Here is a 26,811-nt window from a genome sequence, read left to right as displayed (position 1 = left end):
CCATCAAACTGTTCGCCTGCTCATCGTCCATCCGATGATATGTCCAGTTTTTATGTAAGTCTCCCATGTTCCAAGATATGAGACATAGGGGAAACATGGATTTTGAGAAGTGTTATCTGATTCTGTCACCTATGCTGAGTAGGTTCATTAGGTTGGGATCTCTTTCAACTCTTGGGAAAGCTTGCCTTATCTCTTCCCAGGTGTGAAATGGCACAGGTTCTAGGACAGCTAGGCACCGGCTCCCTAGGGGGGCCTTTATAGCTCCAATGACCCTCCTGTGAAATTTTTTAACACACACATACACTGTCACTGTGCCTCTCAGAGTGAGGGGGAGGGGTAGTGAGGGGAGAAAATGGAGATTCTTACCAAAATGGCGGACTGCGTCAGTCTCTGTTGGGCACGTTTGCGACACCAACTGGGACAGGGGCTTTTGGAGGGGACTGCAGGCTAGCCCTTTGCCTATGGACCATGGCCCTGGCATCTGAAGGGGGCTCTATTTTTTGTGTGTCTGGGGGACTTTTGGCGTAGCTTACTTCAGATTCAAGTCCATGTTTCCCCAAAACACACAGACTCTGAGAACTGTAGGACTAAAATACAGATTTGGGGTCTCTGTGCCCAAACTAGCATTGACTGCTTCACCCCCCCCCCCCTTCCTAGACTCAGATACTCTAAGAAGATGTTGATATAATCAGCAAAACAACCTCATGCTGAGGACCCTTGTTCGAATCTGTTAATTAAGGTGTTATGTGTTTACTATCTTTTCCCATTGTGTGCCTGTCCGCAAAGTGGATTTAATGCAGCCCACTTTGGTCAGTATTGCCCCTGTAGTCCCTTAGGTAGGATGCGTTTTCACCTCTAACAGGAGAGGCGTGCTTTGCCACGGAAGTGTTTGTAGGGGGAGCAGTGACAAATATTGCTCCAGACCTACCCAGCCCTTTTCTGATCCATGTTTAATCCAGTTTAAAGTTCAGGACATATGACCTGCATACTAATATTTAAAGGGATCTGGGAAGCTCATTCCCCCTTTCTCTTTGGGTAGGGCAAGGAACCAGTAGGAAACACGTTTTGTTTTATTACCCCATAAGAAGTTTAGGAAATCTGCTTTGGTTTCTCGGAGGAAAGAACAGGGATTCCAGAAGGTTTGTAAAAGATATAAAAGTCTCGACAGGACTGCCAGTTTGCTTATGGTACCAATTTAGATCGATCCTGGTTGATGCCAGTCAATTTTCCTTGAATATATCTGACATGGAGGGGGTAATCTCTGCCTAAGTATTTAAGTTTCTTCTGAGCCCAGGTAAAATGAAAATTGTCTCAAAGTCGACAAAGAGCTTCAGGGGTCAAATTCATATTCCAGGCCTCTGATTTTTGGACATTTGTTTTGTAATTTGATAATGTTGCATAGTTTTGAAACTCCTGACAGAAGTTGGGGTTGTTATGTCTGGGCATGTAATAAAGAAGAGGTTGTTGGCTTACGTCGCAACCTTACACTGTACTTCAATGCCTGGTAGACCCTTGACATCTGGATGGGCCCTGATCCTACATAAAAGGGGTTCTAGGACCAATACAAAAATCAGGGGTGACAGGGGACATCCCTGTCTAGTACTGTTAATTAGTGAAATAGTGGATGATAAAGCTTCATTCACACTTACAGCTGCCGTTGGATGAGAATAAATTGCATCCACCCAGGTGCACATGTTGGCTCCCAACCAAATGTGTCTCAAGGATGATTGCAGAAAGAGTCAGTTCACCCAGTCAAATGCCTTCTACGCATTCACTGATATCAGCAGGGTACGAATGTCCCTGGAGTGGACAAGATGGATCAGAATGAGACATGGGAATGAGAATCAGACATGTATCGTCCTTAGCCTCCCTGTTCGGAATGAAACCCACTTGGTCATGGGCTAAGGAAAGCAGAAATGAGAGAAGTCGATTGGCTAAAACCTTTGTGAAGAGCTTAAAGTCCACATTTAGCAAACAAATGGGATAGTAATTTGCACATTCTGAACCATCTTTACCCTCCTTGGGAATTAAGGTGATGTGTGCAGCAAGGGTGGTTGTGGGTAACACCTCTCCATCTGACAGGGAGTTACAAGAATGCACCAGTCTGGGCAGTAGGTGGGCAGAGAAAGTCCGGTAGTAAAGCAAGGGGAAGCAATCCAGGCCAGGAGCTCCATTCGTCTCCACCCCCTGTATCACCTTCAGTACTTCTGGTTCAGTTGTGGGACCCTCCATTTCCCCTCTATCTGCTGCAGACAGTTGAGGGAGACGTGAATTTTGAAGATAGTCGTCTATTACTAACTTAATAGTCGCATAAGCAGTTTGTAATGTCCTGAGATTTATAAAGTTTGAGGCCCTGAGGGGACATTACCATAGGTATATAGGTCTTATGTTTGGTGTCCCTGGCCAATAATCTCCCTGGCTTTCCTCCAAATTCATAATAATGTCTCCGAGAATACATAAGTTTTATTTTTGCCTTCGTAAGTAGAACAGAGTTAAGGGTGTTCCTTAAGATTTTAAGTTCAACCACCATTTTGATTGCTAATGAATGGTTATGGGATTGTTCCAGAACCCAAATACATTCCAGAAGTGCGGTGATATCTTGCCAACGCTCTTGTTTAACTCTAGCTCCCAGTTTAATAAAGGATCCCTGAAGTACACATTTGTGCTCCTTCCTCCCCACACATGGTGAGATCTCCTGGGACTCGTTAGTGGCAAAGTAATCCTGAATATCCCTCTCTATATTGTCAAAGTCAACAGGACCTGCGCATGGTCGGATAGCGTCCAGATACCAATCTCTCCCGCTGTAAGATAAGGTAATGGCGATTGATGTAGGAAAAAATAGTCTAAACAGGAATAAGAATTATGTGAAGCAGAGTAGAATGTGTAATCCTGAGAGTTGGTATGCAAGACACACTAGACATCCACCAAATTCTACCCAGATACTATACACTATACTATACAGATACACCGGAAGTGACGTCACCATGCACCCAGAAATAACTCCTCGTCACGTACCGACGCATTGCGTCACGCTAGCACGTGACTTCCTCAGTCTCCTACCCTGAAGAAGTCACGTGCTAGCGTGACGCAATGTGTCGGTACGCGCGGTGGTATTTCCGGGTGCGCAGTGACGTCACTTCTGGCGTGGGGGCCATATTGGAACACCTTTTGATACCCATGCAGTACACCTCTAGCATGAGGTGATACAGAGCAGTGTACAAGAAGAAATTACATGTGAGTGGGCAATTTATATTTTTATATAGTTATAATAAAAACAGATTACACTATGGAAGCTTTTTTTGTTTATCCATGATCCGGGGAGAGTTTATGGAGGCTTGGAATGAGGAGCGTTCATTACCTTGAGGGGAGCCTGTGAGGAATATGCCCTTATCAGGATTGGTGTTATCCTTTGAGCGAGCTGACCCTGTGGGGTCGAGGCAAGGAGGTGAGGGGGCACTCAGGCCATTGAAGGATTGATCACGTATTGGACACATACACAGTCACTTGCATGACAGTTGGATTGGAGCACCATCACTGGATTATATATAGTGTATATATTTATATGCACCGTGTAGTGACTGTTTTTGTGGTTTTATGTGATAAGATATACTGATTTTTGTGTGAGTCACTATTGCAATTTTTGTGTGAGTCACTATTGCATTATTTATCACTTGCACTTGCTATATGCCCTTAGTGGGAAGTCATGTGTTGCACAATTTGTGTGTTATCTCTGTTTTGTGTGCATTTAAGGGGATTGAGTGCGTCACATTATATATTATTTGTTTAGTATTTATTTAGCGCTACACTTTTTTTGTATATATGAGTCTATTTAACATGATTTCTTTTGGGACAGGTTCATATCTTTGCGTTTTCACCTGGTGCATTTAATGGAAATGGTTATGGAGTTTTTTTTAACACAAAATGTTGCATTTTGGTTCTATAGACTTCAATGAAAACTCTGCAGAAAAGCATGTATTGCATTTTTGCTGTGTTTTGATGTGTTTTGCATTTAAAATTTGCCTAGCAACAACACAAATAAAAAAAAATGTAAAATGCATAAAAACATGCAGCAAAACGCAAGTGCAAAAACGCCAGTCCCTGGTTTACTGGGGTCACTAGAAGCACAGGAACACCAAGATCACTGGAGGAAAAGGAGTGCACATAAGTGCAGGTTCACTGAAAGTATGAGAAATACAAGAAGGATTGGCAAACACTGGAGGCAAGGGGCTCTGCTTAGACATAGCAATTGGTTGCTCAAATGCCAAGCCATTCATAGTTTTTCTATTTGAAGCCAGCATCAGTCACAAGAGATCTCTCCTGACTGGCTTCAACACTGGCATTCCAGGTGCAATTCAGATGTGTTGGTGGTAGCATGCCAGAGAAAAGGAGAAAAGAACCAGTTCTGGACTGAAGAACAGGTGAGTTTTACTTTAACAGCTTAAATCTCTGATCTACTCAACTATTAATTGGAATATTGTTGTTTCTTCTTTCAAATAAGATCCTTTATCCTAAATTAACAGATCTAAAAAAAATTGCTTATGCTACAGGATCTTTATTAAAAAAAATAAACCTCATTTGAGATGACATGACAATCACATTGTGATTGTACCAAAAGATTCTAGCCTTGCAATTCCAGGTCAACAACCATATGACCTTTAGCAGGGTACTCACAACAGAAGAACATAAATAGAAGTGCCAAGTTTTTACTTTATATATTTTGACTTGAACATATTTAAATATGACATATTATTACCATGTGGTAATGTAGTTTAGTACTCATGTTTTTCTTTTAGTAGGAAAAAAAGTACAATATACAGTATTACTCTGCCATTTTACATTCAGACATGCACATAATCTGTAAATATTACATTTCCGTAAAATGCTGCTGTGTTCTTCACCTTCTTGTGTTCATAGGAATGTGGTTTAATATCTGTTCTTGTCATGAAGCCTTCAGTAGAGGAATTATTTTTAAACCAAACTTCCAGTATTTGCTGTTGCTTTGAACAACCAAAATCCAAATGACTGCACGTCCTAACAAGCTTGTGATGAGGTTGTACAAACAGTTCTCTATTACAGACATTTTACAATTTACACAATTTAAGGAACTGAAGCAATGAATAGGTTTTAGAACCTTGTTTCTCAAACACAATGAATAGGACCATATGCTGGTGTCAAGGTGAACTTTGGAATTCAAATTCTAAAGACATAACAGGTATCTGACTATCAATGCTAACCTCAGCTTAGTATAAGAAAGCCTTTAGAGGGTAATACTTGAATCCTCCATTACAAAGCAGGCAGTAGATTACCCACACTAATTATGTGCTCTAATAGTTTATGTATTTTAATGTATAGAGCTTTTGTGTCAGGATGGATGGACTTTGTATTCCAGATTATTGCATCCCATAATTTTTAGATTAAAATTGACAATAAAGAAATATCTTGCGTGAAGAAAAATATATTAATTAGTTTATAAATACACATAATATTTGTATTTCCATTTTAAACATTGCTTATTGTTTCCTTTTAGATATTCTGGCCTCCTCTAAGAAATTTATTTGTGCCCGTCTTCCTAAACTGCTGGCTGGCAAAACATGCTTTGGAGAACATGATTGTAAGTATATGATTTGAGTTAAACACAAAGCAGTCAGAACTATCAGCACAATAGATGGTCTTCTTCGAATTCTGCTTCTGACACACACGCACGCACGCACGCAAGCACACACACACACACACACTGCATCCAAGGCAGCTTGAAATGGACGTGTGAAGATAAAATGATGGTAGCTGTTTTTTTTTTTAACAGTGCAGGCTTTGGGGATACCATCATCATCATGACTTCACTCATTGTCCTGGATCACGCATGTGGGATAACTTTCATACTAAAACCCAACTTCAGCCAAAACCTGTTTTTATGTTAGATTGGGTAAGGGTTAAAACCTTTGTTAGTATTTTTTATGGTCATTTAGGTTTCAGCTGATTGGTGGGGGGGGGGGGTATAATCCTGTTCTTGTGATCATACAGAAAGTAAAAAGATCTCCTCAATGGGGACCCAGATGGGAATAAAAACATGACTAAAGTTCTCACCCTTCCCCACAATACTTAACAAATGATTTTACAGCGTTTACAAATGGCGGTATAGATACTAATAATGGCGGCGAGCAGCGACTTATTGTAGGACTGCGGGACTGCGACGGACATTCTGACACTGGGGGGGTACTGACTTGGTGTCACTCACATCCCCAGTGACACCAATACAGTGATCAGTGCTAAACAAAAGCACTGACACTGTACTAATGGCACTAGGCAGGAATGGATTAACATGAGGGGCAATCAAAGGATTAACTTTGTGATGGGATTGTTTTACTAGGGAGCGGGGGGGGGGGGGGTGTGCTTCACTGTTAGCACACTGCTCTGGATGCGTAATCCAGCCATCCAGAGCAGTGTGCCCACAATGACAGTAGCTCCCTCCCCCCACATGGCTTCAGACATGTATCCCTATATATTTCCCCCATAGATCCTCTCCCTCCCTTTTATTTATTTTTTCTCTCTTTCTTCCTCTCTTTCTGCTCTTCTTTCTCTGCTTTTCTTCTTAGAAAATGAGGTATCCAATTAAAGCAATCTAAATATTTGTTCACTGATCATATTGTCACAGGTGATGATGTTTGCCTCCTGGATTTTAGTGGTGTCGACGCTAGAGTTGGTCGTTAGCTGATCTCTCAGTCCCTCTGCAATCTGCTTAGGGTCTGTTTTTTTTTCTGGAACCGACCCTCTCCAGTCCTGACATCACTGCCTTACTGGTCTACAATACTTGGTGTTAGTCTAATAATAACCTACTCTGTATTTTTGATATTGTATATACTCTTGATATCGCTCATCTCCCATTGGTGGTATGTACCTACTTGGTGTTCAGAGAACTCTCCTACTATTTTTCCTTTTAATTTTTTTATATATCATTATTTGAGATTGTATTCTTTTTGGATGCCTTATTTGGATAAATAAAGAATTTGAAAAAAATAATAATACCAATATAAGTAGGAATCCCAACTACAGCTAATATTTTAGATAGATCCCAGCATACAGGATACTCATTTTACAGCCCTGCATACCCATTGGGGTATTGTTTGAGTTTTCATGTATTATTATCCTTACAAAGATTGCAGCAGAATATTACATTTAACAATATTAATATTAGGTTGGTGTACTGTTGTCAAAACTGATGTTGCATGAAATAATGATCTTAATGTGTATTGTCATATTTCAGAATGATCTTCATAGAGCAATACAGAGAACACAATCTGCAATGTTTAATCAAGTTTTAATTTTGATATCCACCTTACTTTGTCTAATCTTTACATGGTAAGTCAGTTATCTTGTATGTGTCATTTGTATTAATAAATGTACAGGAAGAAGCACGGTAACTAAATGGCTACAGTTTATCCAGAGCATTCAGAATCTTATTTTTTTATTAAAACACAGAACATTAATATAACTTCTCTTATACATATTAAGGTGCTTAAAGACGTCATATACATTATTGCTGATTGGTCTGAACACCCCCCTGTTCGGTACGTGGTAGAACATTCGAACTTAAAGAAAGTTATACTGCAAACATCGAACATAATGCAGTTCTATGGGAATTGAACTTGTAAACTCAAAAGTGCCCATTTTGAAGGCTCATATGCAACTCATTGCCCATAAAAGGGATATGGGGACTCAGGTACTGCCCTGAGAGACATGAATCAGTGAAAAAAAAAAAAAGTACAATTTTCAATGGGGCAGTCATTTTTCATTGCTTTATGTAAAAAAAATAGGCCTGACAGAACTTTTAATGGGAACCCCACCTCCCAAAATTGTGGTAAAAAAGCATGGGGGTCCCCCATACATTCCTACCAGACCCAGGGCCTTACCAGGCCACGTGGCCTTGGCACGGGGACAGTGTCCCCATGCCGATGAGGACAAGGGCCTCTTCCCCACAACTCTGGCCCGGTGGTTTTGGGGGTCTGTAGGCAGGGGGTCTCATTAGCATCAGGGTTCCCTTTTAAATAAGGGAGGACCCTGATGCTGCCTCCCATTGTGTACCAGTACCCCTACCAATTCACTAAAGGGTTAAAAGTGTGAAAAAATAAAGAGACCAGACTTTTGAAAAAAAAAAAAATACAGTTTTTGAAAGTCCTTTATTAAAGAAAAAAGCCCCCAAAAATGGTTCCAACGTTGTAATTAGAGATGAGCGAAGTATTCAAAAATTCGATTCGACTGATTCGGCGAATTCGTGGAAAAATTTTGATTCGAGTCGAATATATTCGCTGTGAATTTAACTTAAAAAAGGGTGTTTCTAGGCTTCAGAGAGACTTAATATTAGTGCTGAACACTGTACCTTTAATTTAAATGCCCTTGGAGTCTGCTGGGGAAGAGAAATAATACTGTCAGGCAGTATGACATGCAGATGAGTGCCGTCGATCTTAGAATCACCGCACACTTCACTCATTTGGCCAGTCACGGGGCCAAAACCAGAGTGTGGAGCCACAGTGTGGCGGTGGAGGCAGCAGCAATGGGAGGCCATACAGCACCCTATGACAAAAATGGAAACCACCAGCAGTGTGAGGAGACCTGAAAGTGGCACATGGCAGAGTGTGGCGATAGAGACAGCAGCAATGGGAGGCCGTACAGGGACCCATGACACACTCTGGACCTGGCAGCAGCATGAGGAGGCGGTACAGGGGCCCATGGCAGATTACGGGCCTGGCAGCAGCATGAGGAGTCGGTACGGGGGCCCATGGCAGATTACAGGCCTGGCAGCAGCAATGGGAGGCCGTACAGGGACCCATGACACAATCTGGACCTGGCAGCAGCATGGGGAGGCGGTACAGGGGTCCATGACAGATTACGGGCCTGGCAGCAGCATTTGGAGTCGGTACGGGGGCCCATGACACACTCTGGACCTGGCAGCAGCATGAGGAGGCGGTACAGGGGCGCATGACAGATTACGAGCCTGGCAGCAGCAACTTGGACAGGAGGACGTTCAGTTTCTGCACCGTCTGGTGCGTGCTCGCAAACTGTTGTCTCTTGGAAACGGATTCCAAGAAAGACTGCTGACGGAATCCGTGAAGAGGAGTAGCAGGAGAAGGAGCATCTGAACGAGCGGAATATGCCAACAAGCGACAACAGGGGCCCATGACAGATTACGGGCCTGGCAGCAGCATGAGGAGTCGGTACGGGGGCCCATGGCAGATTTGGGGCCTGGCAGCAGCTATGGGAGGCCCGTAATCTGCCAGCACCCTATGACAAAAAATGGAACCCACCAGCAGTGTGAGGAGACCTGAAAGTGGCACATGGCAGAGTGTGGCGATGGAGACAGCAGCAATGGGAGGCCGTACAGGGACCCATGACAGACTCTGGACCTGGCAGCAGCATGAGGAGGCGGTATAGGGGCCCATGGCAGATTAGGGGCCTGGCAGCAGCTATGGGAGGCCCGTAATCTGCCAGCACCCTATGACAAAAAATGGAATACACCAGCAGTGTGAGGAGACCTGAAAGTGGCACATGGCAGAGTGTGGCGATGGAGACAACAGCAATGGGAGGCCGTACAGGGACCCATGAGAGACTCTGGACTTGGCAGCAGCATGAGGAGGCGGTATAGGGGCCCATGGCAGATTAGGGGCCTGGCAGCAGCTATGGGAGGCCCGTAATCTGCCAGCACCCTATGACAAAAAATGGAACACACCAGCAGTGTGAGGAGACCTGAAAGTGGCACATGTTTGGGGCATGATTCATGGCGGATTTAGTCAGTTGTGTCAGGAACTGGTGGTTTGAAATCCAGACTAATCCACGCCTGATTCATTTTCACAAACGTCAGTCTCTCCACACTTTGGGTGGACAGTCGTGTCCTCCGCGGAGTTGCAATACCTCCTGCCGCACTAAACACGCGCTCCGATGCCACGCTACTGGCCGGGCATGACAGCCTTTCAAGGGCAAATTCAGCTAGTTGGGGCCAAAGGTCAAGTTTCGTTGCCCAGTAGTCAAGGGGATTGTCTACCTCGGTTGGCAGGGTGCTGTCCAAGTAGGCCTAAGCCTGTTGTTTGAGGTCCTGCTCCAGGTCCACCTGATGCTGCTGCTGCTGCTGCTGCGGCTGGTTAGTAGTTTCCTCACTGCGCTGGTGAAGAAAGCTACTCATCATCGACTGCAGACTGAGGCAGCCGCTGCTGGTGGAGCTGCCACTGCTCCTACCACCCCACCCCTCCCCTGCTGCCATGGCAGCGGAACGCGAGCGCACAGGGCCCACAGTGTCTGAGGATGGACGTTGGCGCAGACAGGCAGAGACCAGCTGACTACATAGGTGGTTTTTATAGTACGTTATTTTGGCCTCCCTCTCAGCAGGTGTGAAAAAGGCCACCATTTTTGAACGGTAGCGAGGGTCCAACAAGGTGGACAGCCAAAAGTCATCCCTCTGTCTGATGGTTATTATTCGGCTGTCGCTACGCAAGCAACCGAGCATGCTATGGGCCATTTGTGCCAAGGAATGCGAGGGACTCCCTGCCTCCATCTCCACAGCATACTGCCACGGTGCGTCTGGGTCCTCTGTCTCCTCCTCCTCCTCCTCTACCAGATGCTCCTGCTCCTCCACTCCTGTCCGCTGAGTGGAAAAACCACCCATTTCACTCAATAATTCCTGAGCACCAATGTCCTCCTCTACCTCCTCCTCTTCTTCCTGTCCTGCCCCCACAGGGGTCATGTGGCGTTGAGATCTGTGCGCCACGTCTACCGCACCCTGACCAGCCATTGTTAACAGCATTTGTTCCAGGACGTGCAACAGAGGAATGACGTCGTTCATCCCATAGTCCTGGCGACTCACGAATAGCGTGGCCTCCTCAAAGGGCCTGAGCAAGCGCAGGTGTCACGCATGAGCTGCCAATGGCTGACATCTAAGTTACACAGGGAGTACCTTTATCCGCTTTTAACATCAGGAAATCGGTGATGGCCTTTCGCTGTTCGTAAAGGCGGTCTAACATATGTAGGGTTGAATTCCACCTTGTTGCAACGTCACAGCATGAGGAGTCGGTACGGGGGCCCATGGCAGATTACGTGCCTGGCAGCAGCAATGGGAGGCCCGTAATCTGCCAGCACCCTATGTCAAAAAATTCAACACACCAGCAGTGTGAGGAGACCTGAAAGTGGCACATGGCAGAGTGTGGCTATGGAGACAGCAGCAATGGGAGGCCGTACAGGGACCCATGACACACTCTGGACTTGGCAGCAGCATGAGGAGGCGGTATAGGGGCCCATGGCAGATTAGGGGCCTGGCAGCAGCAATGGGAGGCCCGTAATCTGCCAGCACCCTATGTCAAAAAATTCTACACACCAGCAGTGTGAGGAGACCTGAAAGTGGCACATGGCAGAGTGTGGCGATGGAGACAGCAGCAATGGGAGGCCGTACAGGGACCCATGAGAGACTCTGGACCTGGCAGCAGCATGAGGAGGCGGTATATAGGGGCCTATGGCAGATTAGGGGCCTGGCAGCAGCTATAGGAGGCCCGTAATCTGCCAGCACCCTATGTCAAAAAATTCTACACACCAGCAGTGTGAGGAGACCTGAAAGTGGCACATGGCAGAGTGTGGCGATGGAGACAGCAGCAATGGGAGGCCGTACAGGGACCCATGAGAGACTCTGGACCTGGCAGCAGCATGAGGAGGCGGTATATAGGGGCCTATGGCAGATTAGGGGCCTGGCAGCAGCTATAGGAGGCCCGTAATCTGCCAGCACCCTATGTCAAAAAATTCTACACACCAGCAGTGTGAGGAGACCTGAAAGTGGCACATGGCAGAGTGTGGCGATGGAGACAGCAGCAATGGGAGGCCGTACAGGGACCCATGACAGACTCTGGACCTGGCAGCAGCATGAGGAGGCGGTATATAGGGGCCTATGGCAGATTAGGGGCCTGGCAGCAGCTATGGGTGGCCCGTAATCTGCCAGCACCCTATGTCAAAAAATTCTACACACCAGCAGTGTGAGGAGACCTGAAAGTGGCACATGGCAGAGTGTGGCGATGGAGACAGCAGCAATGGGAGGCCGTACAGGGACCCATGAGAGACTCTGGACCTGGCAGCAGCATGAGGAGGCGGTATATAGGGGCCTATGGCAGATTAGGGGCCTGGCAGCAGCTATGGGAGGCCCGTAATCTGCCAGCACCCTATGTCAAAAAATTCTACACACCAGCAGTGTGAGGAGACCTGAAAGTGGCACATGGCATGAGACACTGTGGACCTGGCAGCAGCATGAGGAGGCGGTATATAGGGGCCCATGGCAGATTAGGGGCCTGGCAGCAGCTATAGGAGGCCCGTAATCTGCCAGCACCCTATGTCAAAAAATTCAACACACCAGCAGTGTGAGGAGACCTGAAAGTGGCACATGGCAGAGTGTGGCGATGGAGACAGCAGCAATGGGAGGCCGTACAGGGACCCATGACAGACTCTGGACCTGGCAGCAGCATGAGGAGGCGGTATATAGGGGCCTATGGCAGATTAGGGGCCTGGCAGCAGCTATAGGAGGCCCGTAATCTGCCAGCACCCTATGTCAAAAAATTCTACACACCAGCAGTGTGTGAGGAGACCTGAAAGTGGCACATGGCAGAGTGTGGCGATGGAGACAGCAGCAATGGGAGGCCGTACAGGGACCCATGAGAGACTCTGGACCTGGCAGCAGCATGAGGAGGCGGTATATAGGGGCCTATGGCAGATTAGGGGCCTGGCAGCAGCTATGGGAGGCCCGCAATCTGCCAGCACCCTATGTCAAAAAATTCTACACACCAGCAGTGTGTGAGGAGACCTGAAAGTGGCACATGGCAGAGTGTGGCGATGGAGACAGCAGCAATGGGAGGCCGTACAGGGACCCATGAGAGACTCTGGACCTGGCAGCAGCATGAGGAGGCGGTATATAGGGGCCTATGGCAGATTAGGGGCCTGGCAGCAGCTATAGGAGGCCCATAATCTGCCAGCACCCTATGTCAAAAAATTCAATACATCAGCAGTGTGAGGAGACCTGAAAGTGGCACATGGCATGAGACACTGTGGACCTGGCAGCAGCATGAGGAGGCGGTATATAGGGGCCCATGGCAGATTAGGGGCCTGGCAGCAGCTATGGGAGGCCCGTAATCTGCCAGCACCCTATGTCAAAAAATTCTACACACCAGCAGTGTGTGAGGAGACCTGAAAGTGGCACATGGCAGAGTGTGGCGATGGAGACAGCAGCAATGGTAGGCCGTACAGGGACCCATGAGAGACTCTGGACCTGGCAGCAGCATGAGGAGGCGGTATATAGGGGCCTATGGCAGATTAGGGGCCTGGCAGCAGCTATGGGAGGCCCGTAATCTGCCAGCACCCTATGTCAAAAAATTCTACACACCAGCAGTGTGTGAGGAGACCTGAAAGTGGCACATGGCAGAGTGTGGCGATGGAGACAGCAGCAATGGGAGGCCGTACAGGGACCCATGACAGACTCTGGACCTGGCAGCAGCATGAGGAGGCGGTATATAGGGGCCTATGGCAGATTAGGGGCCTGGCAGCAGCTATGGGAGGCCCGTAATCTGCCAGCACCCTATGTCAAAAAATTCTACACACCAGCAGTGTGAGGAGACCTGAAAGTGGCACATGGCAGAGTGTGGCGATGGAGACAGCAGCAATGGGAGGCCGTACAGGGACCCATGAGAGACTCTGGACCTGGCAGCAGCATGAGGAGGCGGTATATAGGGGCCTATGGCAGATTAGGGGCCTGGCAGCAGCTATAGGAGGCCCGTAATCTGCCAGCACCCTATGTCAAAAAATTCAACACACCAGCAGTGTGAGGAGACCTGAAAGTGGCACATGGCAGAGTGTGGCGATGGAGACAGCAGCAATGGGAGGCCGTACAGGGACCCATGAGAGACTCTGGACCTGGCAGCAGCATGAGGAGGCGGTATATAGGGGCCTATGGCAGATTAGGGGCCTGGCAGCAGCTATAGGAGGCCCATAATCTGCCAGCACCCTATGTCAAAAAATTCAACACACCAGCAGTGTGAGGAGACCTGAAAGTGGCACATGGCATGAGACACTGTGGACCTGGCAGCAGCATGAGGAGGCGGTATATAGGGGCCCATGGCAGATTAGGGGCCTGGCAGCAGCTATGGGAGGCCCGTAATCTGCCAGCACCCTATGTCAAAAAATTCTACACACCAGCAGTGTGTGAGGAGACCTGAAAGTGGCACATGGCAGAGTGTGGCGATGGAGACAGCAGCAATGGGAGGCCGTACAGGGACCCATGACAGACTCTGGACTTGGCAGCAGCATGAGGAGGCGGTATATAGGGGCCTATGGCAGATTAGGGGCCTGGCAGCAGCTATAGGAGGCCCGTAATCTGCCAGCACCCTATGTCAAAAAATTCAACACACCAGCAGTGTGAGGAGACCTGAAAGTGGCACATGGCAGAGTGTGGCGATGGAGACAGCAGCAATGGGAGGCCGTACAGGGACCCATGAGAGACTCTGGACCTGGCAGCAGCATGAGGAGGCGGTATATAGGGGCCTATGGCAGATTAGGGGCCTGGCAGCAGCTATGGGAGGCCCGTAATCTGCCAGCACCCTATGTCAAAAAATTCAACACACCAGCAGTGTGTGAGGAGACCTGAAAGTGGCACATGGCAGAGTGTGGCGATGGAGACAGCAGCAATGGGAGGCCGTACAGGGACCCATGAGAGACTCTGGACCTGGCAGCAGCATGAGGAGGCGGTATATAGGGGCCTATGGCAGATTAGGGGCCTGGCAGCAGCTATGGGAGGCCCGTAATCTGCCAGCACCCTATGTCAAAAAATTCTACACACCAGCAGTGTGTGAGGAGACCTGAAAGTGGCACATGGCAGAGTGTGGCGATGGAGACAGCAGCAATGGGAGGCCGTACAGGGACCCATGAGAGACTCTGGACCTGGCAGCAGCATGAGGAGGCGGTATATAGGGGCCTATGGCAGATTAGGGGCCTGGCAGCAGCTATGGGAGGCCCGTAATCTGCCAGCACCCTATGTCAAAAAATTCTACACACCAGCAGTGTGTGAGGAGACCTGAAAGTGGCACATGGCAGAGTGTGGCGATGGAGACAGCAGCAATGGGAGGCCGTACAGGGACCCATGAGAGACTCTGGACCTGGCAGCAGCATGAGGAGGCGGTATATAGGGGCCTATGGCAGATTAGGGGCCTGGCAGCAGCTATGGGAGGCCCGTAATCTGCCAGCACCCTATGTCAAAAAATTCTACACACCAGCAGTGTGAGGAGACCTGAAAGTGGCACATGGCAGAGTGTGGCGATGGAGACAGCAGCAATGGGAGGCCGTACAGGGACCCATGAGAGACTCTGGACCTGGCAGCAGCATGAGGAGGCGGTATATAGGGGCCTATGGCAGATTAGGGGCCTGGCAGCAGCTATGGGAGGCCCGTAATCTGCCAGCACCCTATGTCAAAAAATTCTACACACCAGCAGTGTGTGAGGAGACCTGAAAGTGGCACATGGCAGAGTGTGGCTATGGAGACAGCAGCAATGGGAGGCCGTACAGGGACCCATGACACACTCTGGACTTGGCAGCAGCATGAGGAGGCGGTACAGGGGCCCATGGCAGATTAGGGGCCTGGCAGCAGCAATGGGAGGCCCGTAATCTGCCAGCACCCTATGTCAAAAAATTCTACACACCAGCAGTGTGAGGAGACCTGAAAGTGGCACATGGCAGAGTGTGGCGATGGAGACAGCAGCAATGGGAGGCCGTACAGGGACCCATGAGAGACTCTGGACCTGGCAGCAGCATGAGGAGGCGGTATATAGGGGCCTATGGCAGATTAGGGGCCTGGCAGCAGCTATGGGAGGCCCGTAATCTGCCAGCACCCTATGTCAAAAAATTCTACACACCAGCAGTGTGTGAGGAGACCTGAAAGTGGCACATGGCAGAGTGTGGCGATGGAGACAGCAGCAATGGGAGGCCGTACAGGGACCCATGACACACTCTGGACTTGGCAGCAGCATGAGGAGGCGGTATATAGGGGCCTATGGCAGATTAGGGGCCTGGCAGCAGCTATGGGAGGCCCGTAATCTGCCAGCACCCTATGTCAAAAAATTCTACACACCAGCAGTGTGAGGAGACCTGAAAGTGGCACATGGCAGAGTGTGGCGATGGAGACAGCAGCAATGGGAGGCCGTACAGGGACCCATGAGAGACTCTGGACCTGGCAGCAGCATGAGGAGGCGGTATATAGGGGCCTATGGCAGATTAGGGGCCTGGCAGCAGCTATAGGAGGCCCGTAATCTGCCAGCACCCTATGTCAAAAAATTCTACACACCAGCAGTGTGAGGAGACCTGAAAGTGGCACATGGCAGAGTGTGGCGATGGAGACAGCAGCAATGGGAGGCCGTACAGGGACCCATGAGAGACTCTGGACCTGGCAGCAGCATGAGGAGGCGGTATATAGGGGCCTATGGCAGATTAGGGGCCTGGCAGCAGCTATAGGAGGCCCGTAATCTGCCAGCACCCTATGTCAAAAAATTCTACACACCAGCAGTGTGAGGAGACCTGAAAGTGGCACATGGCAGAGTGTGGCGATGGAGACAGCAGCAATGGGAGGCCGTACAGGGACCCATGAGAGACTCTGGACCTGGCAGCAGCATGAGGAGGCGGTATATAGGGGCCTATGGCAGATTAGGGGCCTGGCAGCAGCTATGGGAGGCCCGTAATCTGCCAGCACCCTATGTCAAAAAATTCTACACACCAGCACTGTGTGAGGAGACCTGAAAGTGGCACATGGCAGAGTGTGGCGATGGAGACAGCAGCAATGGGAGGCCGTACAGGGACCCATGAGAGACTCTGGACCTGGCAGCAGCATGAGGAGGCGGTATATAGGGGCCTATGGCAGATTAGGGGCCTGGCAGCAGCTATGGGAGGCCCGTAATCTGCCAGCACCCTATGTCAAAAAATTCAACACACCAGCAGTGTGTGAGGAGACCTGAAAGTGGCACATGGCAGAGTGTGGCGATGGAGACAGCAGCAATGGGAGGTCTCCCATTGTCCCAACATGGCCCAAATAGTCCCAACTTGGGCCCCCTGGCCACGCTTGACTTTCTGGCCACATAGTCGACATACGGCTACGTTTACTTCCTCGGGCGGCTTGACGAAAAATTGCCACACCGCCGAGTAGGAAACTTTGCCCCCGATACTCCTCACTGGCTGACTGCTGCTTCCTCCGTGCACACCGGCACCACTACTGGCCGTGGTGGTAGGCTGCAGTGGAGCTGGTGCTCTACTACGTGGCCGTTTGGCTCCACTGACACTGCTTCCACTGACACTGCTGCGACCCTGCTGCTGTCTCCTGGGCAACCCACCGACTGTTTCGCTCACTGCCAAGCTGCCACCCTCTTCTCCTGATGATGCGGAAGAAATTGCCTGATGACGATGAGGCTGCCAAGTGCGATCAACCTCCTCATCATCAAGTAGGGTCTCCGCCTCACTACTAGCCCCCTCGGCTGCATCTGGGTCAGGAGACAGACCTGTCTCTAGACCGGCTACTGGGCCACTCTCCTCGCCACTACTTCTTCGCCTAGCTGCTGAAAAGGCGGATGTCTCCCCCCGTTCCTGACCGCCCTCTGTTAGCTCTTCCTCACTGTACAGTGGGGCTGAGCCCACAGCATGCGATACTTCGCTTGGTGAGGGAACACCAAAGGACAGGGGCAGGTAGAGGACACGTGATTTCAGTGGGCTTGGTCCCGGGCCATGCCAACTAACGGTTGTGTCTGACGTACCCACCGACCGTTGGCTGTAGGTGTCAGAGGTGACCTGGGAAGAGGAAGACGACCGAGCCAACCAATCGATGACGGCAGGGTTGTTGGTGGAGACACGACCGCTGGATGACACCGGGAGCACTGGCCTCTGGCTGCGAATAGTGCTGCCTCGACCCCTTCCTCTGCTGCCACGTCTGCTCGCTCCTAAAACATTGCCTCCTCTGCCACTCCTCTGCATGTTGTCTGACATACTCTTTAATTAAACGATTATGTGTCCCTGAGTAACAATTCTGTGTCCCTGAGTAACAATTCTGTGTCTGTGCGAGTAACAATTCTGTGGCCCTAAGTAACAGTTCTGTGGCCCTCAGTAACAATTCTGTGTCCCTGATTAACGTTTCTGTGGCCCCAAGTAACAGTTCTGTGGCCCTCAGTAACAATTCTGTGTCTGTGCGAGTAACAATTCTGTGTCTGTGCGAGTAACAATTCTGTGGCCCTAAGTAACGGTTCTGTGGCCCTCAGTAACAGTTCTGTGTCCCTGTGTAACAATTCTGTGTCTGTGCGAGTAACAATTCTGTGGCCCTAAGTAACAGTTCTGTGGTCCTCAGTAACAATTCTGTGTCTGTGCGAGTAACAATTCTGTGGCCCTAAGTAACAGTTCTGTGGCCCTCAGTAACAATTCTGTGTCTGTCCCTGAGTAACAATTCTGTGGCCCTAACTAAAGTTTCTGTGGCCCTAAGTAACAATTCTCTGGCACTCAGTAACAATTCTGTCTGTCCCTGAGTAACAATTCTGTGGCCCTAATAACGTTTCTGTGGCCCTAAGTAACAATTATCTGGCACTCAGTAACAATTCTGTCTGTCCCTGAGTAACAATTCTCTGGCACTCAGTAACAATTCTGTCTGTCCCTGAGTAAAAATTATGTGGCCCTAAGTAAAGTTTCTGTGGCCGTGAGTAACAATTCTCTGGCACTCCGTAACAATTCTGTCTGTCCCTGAGTAACAATTCTCTGGCACTCAGTAACAATTCTGTCTGTCCCTGAATAAAAATTCTGTGGCCCTAAGTAAAGTTTCTGTGGCCCTGAGTAACAATTCTCTGGCACTCCGTAACAATTCTGTCTGTCCCTGAGTAACAATTCTCTGGCACTCAGTAACAATTCTGTCTGTCCCTGAGTAAAAATTCTGTGGCCCTAATTAAAGTTTCTGTGGCCCTAAGTAACAATTCTCTGGCACTCAGTAACAATTCTGTCTGTCCCTGAGTAACAATTCTCTGGCACTCCGTAACAATTCTGTCTGTCCCTGAGTAACAATTCTCTGGCACTCAGTAACAATTCTGTCTGTCCCTGAGTAAAAATTCTGTGGCCCTAAGTAAAGTTTCTGTGGCCCTGAGTAACAATTCTCTGGCACTCCGTAACAATTCTGTCTGTCCCTGAGTATGAATTCTGTGGCCCTAACTAGCGTTTCTTTGTCCCTAAGTAACAGTTCTGTGGCCCTGAGTAACAATTCTGTGTCTGTGCGAGTAACAATTCTGTGGCCCTAAGTAACAGTTCTGTGGCCCTCAGTAACAGTTCTGTGTCTGTGCGAGTAACAATTCTGTGTCTGTGCGAGTAACAATTCTGTGGCCCTAAGTAAAGTTTCTGTGGCCCTCAGTAACAGTTCTGTGTCTGTGCGAGTAACAATTCTGTGTCTGTGCGAGTAACAATTCTGTGGCCCTAAGTAAAGTTTCTGTGGCCCTAAGTAACAATTCTCTGGCACTCAGTAACAATTCTGTCTGTCCCTGAGTAACAATTCTCTGGCACTCAGTAACAATTCTGTCTGTCCCTGAGTAAAAATTCTGTGGCCCTAAGTAAAGTTTCTGTGGCCCTGAGTAACAATTCTCTGGCACTCCGTAACAATTATGTCTGTCCCTGAGTAACAATTCTCTGGCACTCAGTAACAATTCTGTCTGTCCCTGAGTAAAAATTCTGTGGCCCTAAGTAAAGTTTCTGTGGCCCTGAGTAACAATTCTCTGGCACTCCGTAACAATTCTGTCTGTCCCTGAGTATGAATTCTGTGGCCCTAACTAGCGTTTCTTTGTCCCTAAGTAACAGTTCTGTGGCCCTGAGTAACAATTCTGTGTCTGTGCGAGTAACAATTCTGTGGCCCTAAGTAACAGTTCTGTGGCCCTCAGTAACAGTTCTGTGTCTGTGCGAGTAACAATTCTGTGTCTGTGCGAGTAACAATTCTGTGGCCCTAAGTAACAGTTCTGTGGCCTTCAGTAACAATTCTGTGTCTGTGCGAGTAACAATTCTGTGTCTGTGCGAGTAACAATTCTGTGGCCCTAAGTAAAGTTTCTGTGGCCCTAAGTAACAATTCTCTGGCACTCAGTAACAATTCTGTCTGTCCGAGTAACAATTCTCTGGCACTCAGTAACAATTCTGTCTGTCCCTGAGTAAAAATTCTGTGGCCCTAAGTAAAGTTTCTGGGGCCCTGAGTAACAATTATCTGGCACTCAGTAACAATTCTGTCTGTCCCTGAGTAACAATTCTCTGGCACTCAGTAACAATTCTGTCTGTCCCTGAGTAAAAATTCTGTGGCCCTAAGTAAAGTTTCTGTGGCCGTGAGTAACAATTCTCTGGCACTCCGTAACAATTCTGTCTGTCCCTGAGTAACAATTCTCTGGCACTCAGTAACAATTCTGTCTGTCCCTGAGTAAAAATTCTGTGGCCCTAAGTAAAGTTTCTGTGGCCCTGAGTAACAATTCTCTGGCACTCCGTAACAATTCTGTCTGTCCCTGAGTAACAATTCTCTGGCACTCAGTAACAATTCTGTCTGTCCCTGAGTAAAAATTCTGTGGCCCTAATTAAAGTTTCTGTGGCCCTAAGTAACAATTCTCTGGCACTCAGTAACAATTCTGTCTGTCCCTGAGTAACAATTCTCTGGCACTCCGTAACAATTCTGTCTGTCCCTGAGTAACAATTCTCTGGCACTCAGTAACAATTCTGTCTGTCCCTGAGTAAAAATTCTGTGGCCCTAAGTAAAGTTTCTGTGGCCCTGAGTAACAATTCTCTGGCACTCCGTAACAATTCTGTCTGTCCCTGAGTATGAATTCTGTGGCCCTAACTAGCGTTTCTTTGTCCCTAAGTAACAGTTCTGTGGCCCTGAGTAACAATTCTGTGTCTGTGCGAGTAACAATTCTGTGGCCCTAAGTAACAGTTCTGTGGCCCTCAGTAACAGTTCTGTGTCTGTGCGAGTAACAATTCTGTGTCTGTGTGAGTAACAATTCTGTGGCCCTAAGTAAAGTTTCTGTGGCCCTCAGTAACAGTTCTGTGTCTGTGCGAGTAACAATTCTGTGTCTGTGCGAGTAACAATTCTGTGGCCCTAAGTAAAGTTTCTGTGGCCCTAAGTAACAATTCTCTGGCACTCAGTAACAATTCTGTCTGTCCCTGAGTAACAATTCTCTGGCACTCAGTAACAATTCTGTCTGTCCCTGAGTAAAAATTCTGTGGCCCTAAGTAAAGTTTCTGTGGCCCTGAGTAACAATTCTCTGGCACTCCGTAACAATTCTGTCTGTCCCTGAGTAACAATTCTCTGGCACTCAGTAACAATTCTGTCTGTCCCTGAGTAAAAATTCTGTGGCCCTAAGTAAAGTTTCTGTGGCCCAGAGTAACAATTCTCTGGCACTCCGTAACAATTCTGTCTGTCCCTGAGTATGAATTCTGTGGCCCTAACTAGCGTTTCTTTGTCCCTAAGTAACAGTTCTGTGGCCCTGAGTAACAATTCTGTGTCTGTGCGAGTAACAATTCTGTGGCCCTAAGTAACAGTTCTGTGGCCCTCAGTAACAGTTCTGTGTCTGTGCGAGTAACAATTCTGTGTCTGTGCGAGTAACAATTCTGTGGCCCTAAGTAACAGTTCTGTGGCCTTCAGTAACAATTCTGTGTCTGTGCGAGTAACAATTCTGTGTCTGTGCGAGTAACAATTCTGTGGCCCTAAGTAAAGTTTCTGTGGCCCTAAGTAACAATTCTCTGGCACTCAGTAACAATTCTGTCTGTCCCTGAGTAACAATTCTCTGGCACTCAGTAACAATTCTGTCTGTCCCTGAGTAAAAATTCTGTGGCCCTAAGTAAAGTTTCTGGGGCCCTGAGTAACAATTCTCTGGCACTCCGTAACAATTCTGTCTGTCCCTGAGTAACAATTCTCTGGCACTCAGTAACAATTCTGTCTGTCCCTGAGTAAAAATTCTGTGGCCCTAAGTAAAGTTTCTGTGGCCCAGAGTAACAATTCTCTGGCACTCCGTAACAATTCTGTCTGTCCCTGAGTATGAATTCTGTGGCCCTAACTAGCGTTTCTTTGTCCCTAAGTAACAGTTCTGTGGCCCTGAGTAACAATTCTGTGTCTGTGCGAGTAACAATTCTGTGGCCCTAAGTAACAGTTCTGTGGCCCTCAGTAACAGTTCTGTGTCTGTGCGAGTAACAATTCTGTGTCTGTGCGAGTAACAATTCTGTGGCCCTAAGTAACAGTTCTGTGGCCTTCAGTAACAATTCTGTGTCTGTGCGAGTAACAATTCTGTGTCTGTGCGAGTAACAATTCTGTGGCCCTAAGTAAAGTTTCTGTGGCCCTAAGTAACAATTCTCTGGCACTCAGTAACAATTCTGTCTGTCCCTGAGTAACAATTCTCTGGCACTCAGTAACAATTCTGTCTGTCCCTGAGTAAAAATTCTGTGGCCCTAAGTAAAGTTTCTGTGGCCCTAAGTAACAATTCTCTGGCACTCAGTAACAATTCTGTCTGTCCCTGAGTAACAATTCTCTGGCACTCAGTAACAATTCTGTCTGTCCCTGAGTAAAAATTCTGTGGCCCTAATTAAAGTTTCTGTGGCCCTAAGTAACAATTCTCTGGCACTCAGTAACAATTCTGTCTGTCCCTGAGTAAAAATTCTGTGGCCCTAATAACGTTTCTGTGGCCCTAAGTAACAATTCTCTGGCACTGAGTAACAATTCTGTCTGTCCCTGATTATGAATTCTGTGGCCCTAACTAGCGTTTCTTTGTCCCTAAATAACGATTCTGTGGCCCTCATTAACAAGTCTGTGTCCCTGAGTAATGGTTCTCTGTCCCTAAGTAACTTTTCTCTGTCCCCAATTATCGTTTCTGTGGCCCTAACTCTGTCCCTGTCCCTAGTACAGAGCGGTCTGCCTCTGTTCAATAACTGCAGGCAAATGAAGAATTCCAAAATGGCCGCTATTTATAGCTCGACCATTACACAGTGCTGGCTGGCTGGCTGCTGATTGGCTGATGCGATCACATGTAGTTGAGGAATGCATTATGGGTCAGCGCGCCTTGTCTGCGCGCCTTCCCAGACATCCCCGCTCCGTCGCCGCACATGTCAGCCGCCATTTTCTGAAAAATTTCGATTCGCGCGTCCGAATTAGGCTATTTTTCGGATTCGGCACGAATCGAAATTTTTCCGATATTCGACTCGAATTCCACTTCGGATACTTCGATTCGCTCATCTCTAGTTGTAATCCATCGTCAATCATGGCATCCAGCATTGTCATAACGACACTAACTCGCTGAAACGAAAAAAAAAACAACTCTGTTGCGAGTCAGATGTAAACAATTGGACGGAGCTGGCGGTTTTGTCACCACTAGCTCCGGTCAATTGTGTATGTCTAACTGGAAACTGATATAACTGTCATTAACAATTTGGCGGAGCTAGCAGTGATGTCCCCGCTAGCTCCGCCCAATTGCCATGAGCCAAGAATGGCCAAAGTTACTGAGACTTTGGCAAATCATGGCTCTTATTGTGAACTCAGCTGTCATTGGCGAAAGCATTGCACCTAACCTGTGGTCAGGATTTAGCCAATTACAATGTGCTGCCAGAGTGTATTGCATTGTGGGGCATGCGGGCGAATGGCCCACCAAACGCCCCAGATGTTCGTGTGTTCAGTGAACACACATACAGTATAGACCATCCCTATACATTATGTTTAATGTGCTTTTCCTTTATTTGTTTGGTGTCTGTTCTAGGTTTTATAATTGCAGAACTCAATTGAAATCCGTTTACGGTACACCTGCGACCACTCTTTCAAAATCTTAAGTTTCCTGACTGTCATACCTACCCCTATGGGTTTAAAACTTAACTCTATGCACCACAAATAGTATGCATATAAGGAATTCTTTCTGGCTTTCATGATTTTTATATTTGTTCTTTGTCATTAGCTCAGATAATATTGAAAACCAGTGGGCAATACAACAGCCAGGCAATTAGAATTATCATAAAGATGTCAGCAATGGCAGCTTCCATATTTTGTACCAAGAAAATCACACATTTTTCTTTCTAAACTCTATTTTATTAATGTGGGATTGAAACAACCTATAGACTGAAGCAAAACACTTTAACACATTTATGTATACTTTGAGCCCTCATGCACAGTTGACGTTTTGATAATGCTGGTAAGGTTAGCTGTATAAAGTCACATTAAACATGTGAGTTTTTTTAGCTTTTTTTAGCGTTTTTGCATTAGTGTTTAGCGGCATTTTGCCGCAATTAGCTGCGTTTTCCCATTTTTTTTACCCCCCAAAATGTATTTTTTGGCCAAAAAAAAAGTCCAGAAATGCTGGTTTGCGGCGTTTTACCGCATTTTGCCGTGTTTTGCAATGTTAGAGCATTTTTACAGCTAAAAAACTATTCTAGAAACCCACTAGTCCTGTTTTTTTTTTCCAGTCAAAAAATGTCCCAGCCAAAAACATTGATTACAGTCTATGTGTGCATGGACACATAGGATAACATGCTGGGGGTTTACTAGCTGTAGAAAAAAACAGGAGCTGTAAAAACGTCAAGTGTGCATGAGGGCTGAAGGTTTGGACAGGGATGGTCCTGATTAAAGCATAGCAATTTTTCATTTCATACAGTATAATGTGTAGAGGGATTAGAACACCTGTCAGGTTTTTATTGCTGTAGGTGCTTCTGTTAGGGAGGTTCACCTTCTATATTTGGTATGTTTGCTTATATCACTTAAAGTGAAAGTAAAGGAAAATCTCAAATTTTGGTGTGTTCCTAAAACAGTTAAGGGTTTGTTTACACTTGCTTCAAATTGTGGCATTGGACATGCTTTTCTAAAGCACTCTGAATGTCAATCAAATCACCTGTTACTAAATAAAATGGCAAGCTTTCAGTTCTGTTTACATGTTGTGTTTGCTTTGCTTCAAAAATGATACTCCCTGTTGCTTTCTTCCTGCTTCTAATTGTCTCCAAAGCCTCCATAGATTCCTATGACAAAGCTTGCTAACAGCACCTGCAGCATTTGAGGGGCTTTTATTCACAGTTAGCTTTGTTTTATTTTGGAGATATGACAGGCATGAGATATCCCAGGATGCACTGGGAAACCAACACGCAAACCGGAAAGACATCCTTCACAGTAATTTCCTGTTTATGTGTATATATTTAGAGATGAGCGAATCGAAGTAGGCGAAGTGGAATTCGAGTCGAATATTGGAAAATTTTCGATTCGCGCCGAATCCGAAAAATAGCCTACTTCGGACGCGCGAATCAAAATTTTTCCTAAAATGGCGGCGGACATGTGCGGCGACGGAGCGGGGATGTCTGGGAAGGCGCGCAGACAAGGCGCGCTGACCCATAATGCATTCCTTAATGACATGTGATCGCATTAGCCAATCAGCAGCCAGGCAGCCAGCACTGTGTAATGGTCGAGCTATAAATGGCGGCCATTTTAGAATTCTTCATTTGCCTCCAGTCATTCAAGAGAGGCAGACCGCTCTGTATTAGGGACAGAGTTAGGGCCACAGAAACGTTACTTGGGGACAGAGAAACGTTACTTAGGGACAGAGAAGCATTACTCAGGGACACAGAATTGTTAATGAGGGCCACAGAATCGTTACTTAGGGCCAAAGAAACGCTAGTTAGGGCCACAGAATTGTTACTCAGGGACAGACAGAATTGTTACTGAGTGCCAGAGAATTGTTACTTAGGGCCACAGAAACGTTAGTTAGGGCCACAGAATTGTTACTCAGGGACAGACACAGAATTGTTACTGAGGGCCACAGAACTGTTACTTAGGGCCACAGAAACGTTATTAGGGCCACAGAATTGTTACTCAGGGACAGACAGAATTGTTACTGAGTGCCAGAGAATTGTTACTTAGGGCCACAGAAACGTTAGTTAGGGCCACAGAATTGTTACTCAGGGACAGACACAGAATTGTTACTGAGGGCCACAGAACTGTTACTGAGGGCCACAGAAACGTTAGTTAGGGCCACAGAATTGTTACTCAGGGACAGACACAGAATTGTTACTGAGGGCCACAGAACTGTTACTTAGGGCCACAGAAACGTTAGTTAGGGCCACAGAATTGTTACTCAGGGACAGACACAGAATTGTTACTGAGGGCCACAGAATTGTTACTTAGGGCCACAGAAACGTTACTCAGGGACACAGAATTGTTACTGAGGGCCACAGAACCGTTACTTAGGGCCACAGAATTGTTACTCAGGGACAGACACAGAATTGTTACTGAGGGACACAGAATTGTTACTGAGGGCCACAGAACCGTTACTTAGGGCCACATAAACGTTAATCAGGGACACAGAATTGTTACTGAGGGCCACAGAACCGTTACTTAGGACCACAGAATTGTTACTCACGGACAGACACAGAATTGTTTCTTGAGGGACACAGAATTGTTACTGAGGGCCACAGAACCGTTACTTAGGGCCACAGAAACGTTAATCAGGGACACAGAATTGTTACTGAGGGCCACAGAACCGTTACTTAGGGCCACGTAAACGTTAATCAGGGACAGACACAGAATTGTTACTGAGGGACACAGAATTGTTACTGAGGGACACAGAATTGTTACTGAGGGCCACAGAACCGTTACTTAGGGCCACAGAATTGTTACTTAGGGACACAGAATTGTTACTGAGGGCCACAGAACCGTTACTTAGGGCCACAGAATTGTTACTTAGGGACACAGAATTGTTACTGAGGGCCACATAACCGTTACTTAGGGCCACATAATTGTTACTCAGGGACAGACACAGAATT

The 26,811-nt window shown here is 47.3% G+C and overlaps 1 protein-coding gene across 2 annotated transcripts in view; it reads left to right on the top strand.

Moving 5' to 3' along the window:
• The window catches only part of LOC149457498 (potassium channel subfamily T member 2), a 1,188,731-nt gene that overhangs the window by 461,187 nt on the left and 700,733 nt on the right, over nt 1-26,811 (top strand). For both annotated transcript variants that reach the window (XM_089683639.1, XM_089683638.1), the window contains exons 7-8: nt 5,528-5,611; nt 7,262-7,356. In XM_089683639.1, coding sequence (XP_089539765.1) covers nt 5,528-5,611; nt 7,262-7,356 — 179 coding nt within the window. The remainder of the gene's footprint in view (nt 1-5,527; nt 5,612-7,261; nt 7,357-26,811) is intronic.

Source organism: Staurois parvus, unplaced genomic scaffold (genome assembly GCF_062004578.1).
Source record: "Staurois parvus isolate SC_StPar_1 unplaced genomic scaffold, SC_StPar_1.0 ptg000318l, whole genome shotgun sequence".
Lineage (NCBI taxonomy): Eukaryota > Metazoa > Chordata > Amphibia > Anura > Ranidae > Staurois > Staurois parvus.
Note: the sequence above shows the minus strand (reverse complement) of the source record. Positions and strands in the feature narration are given on the sequence as shown.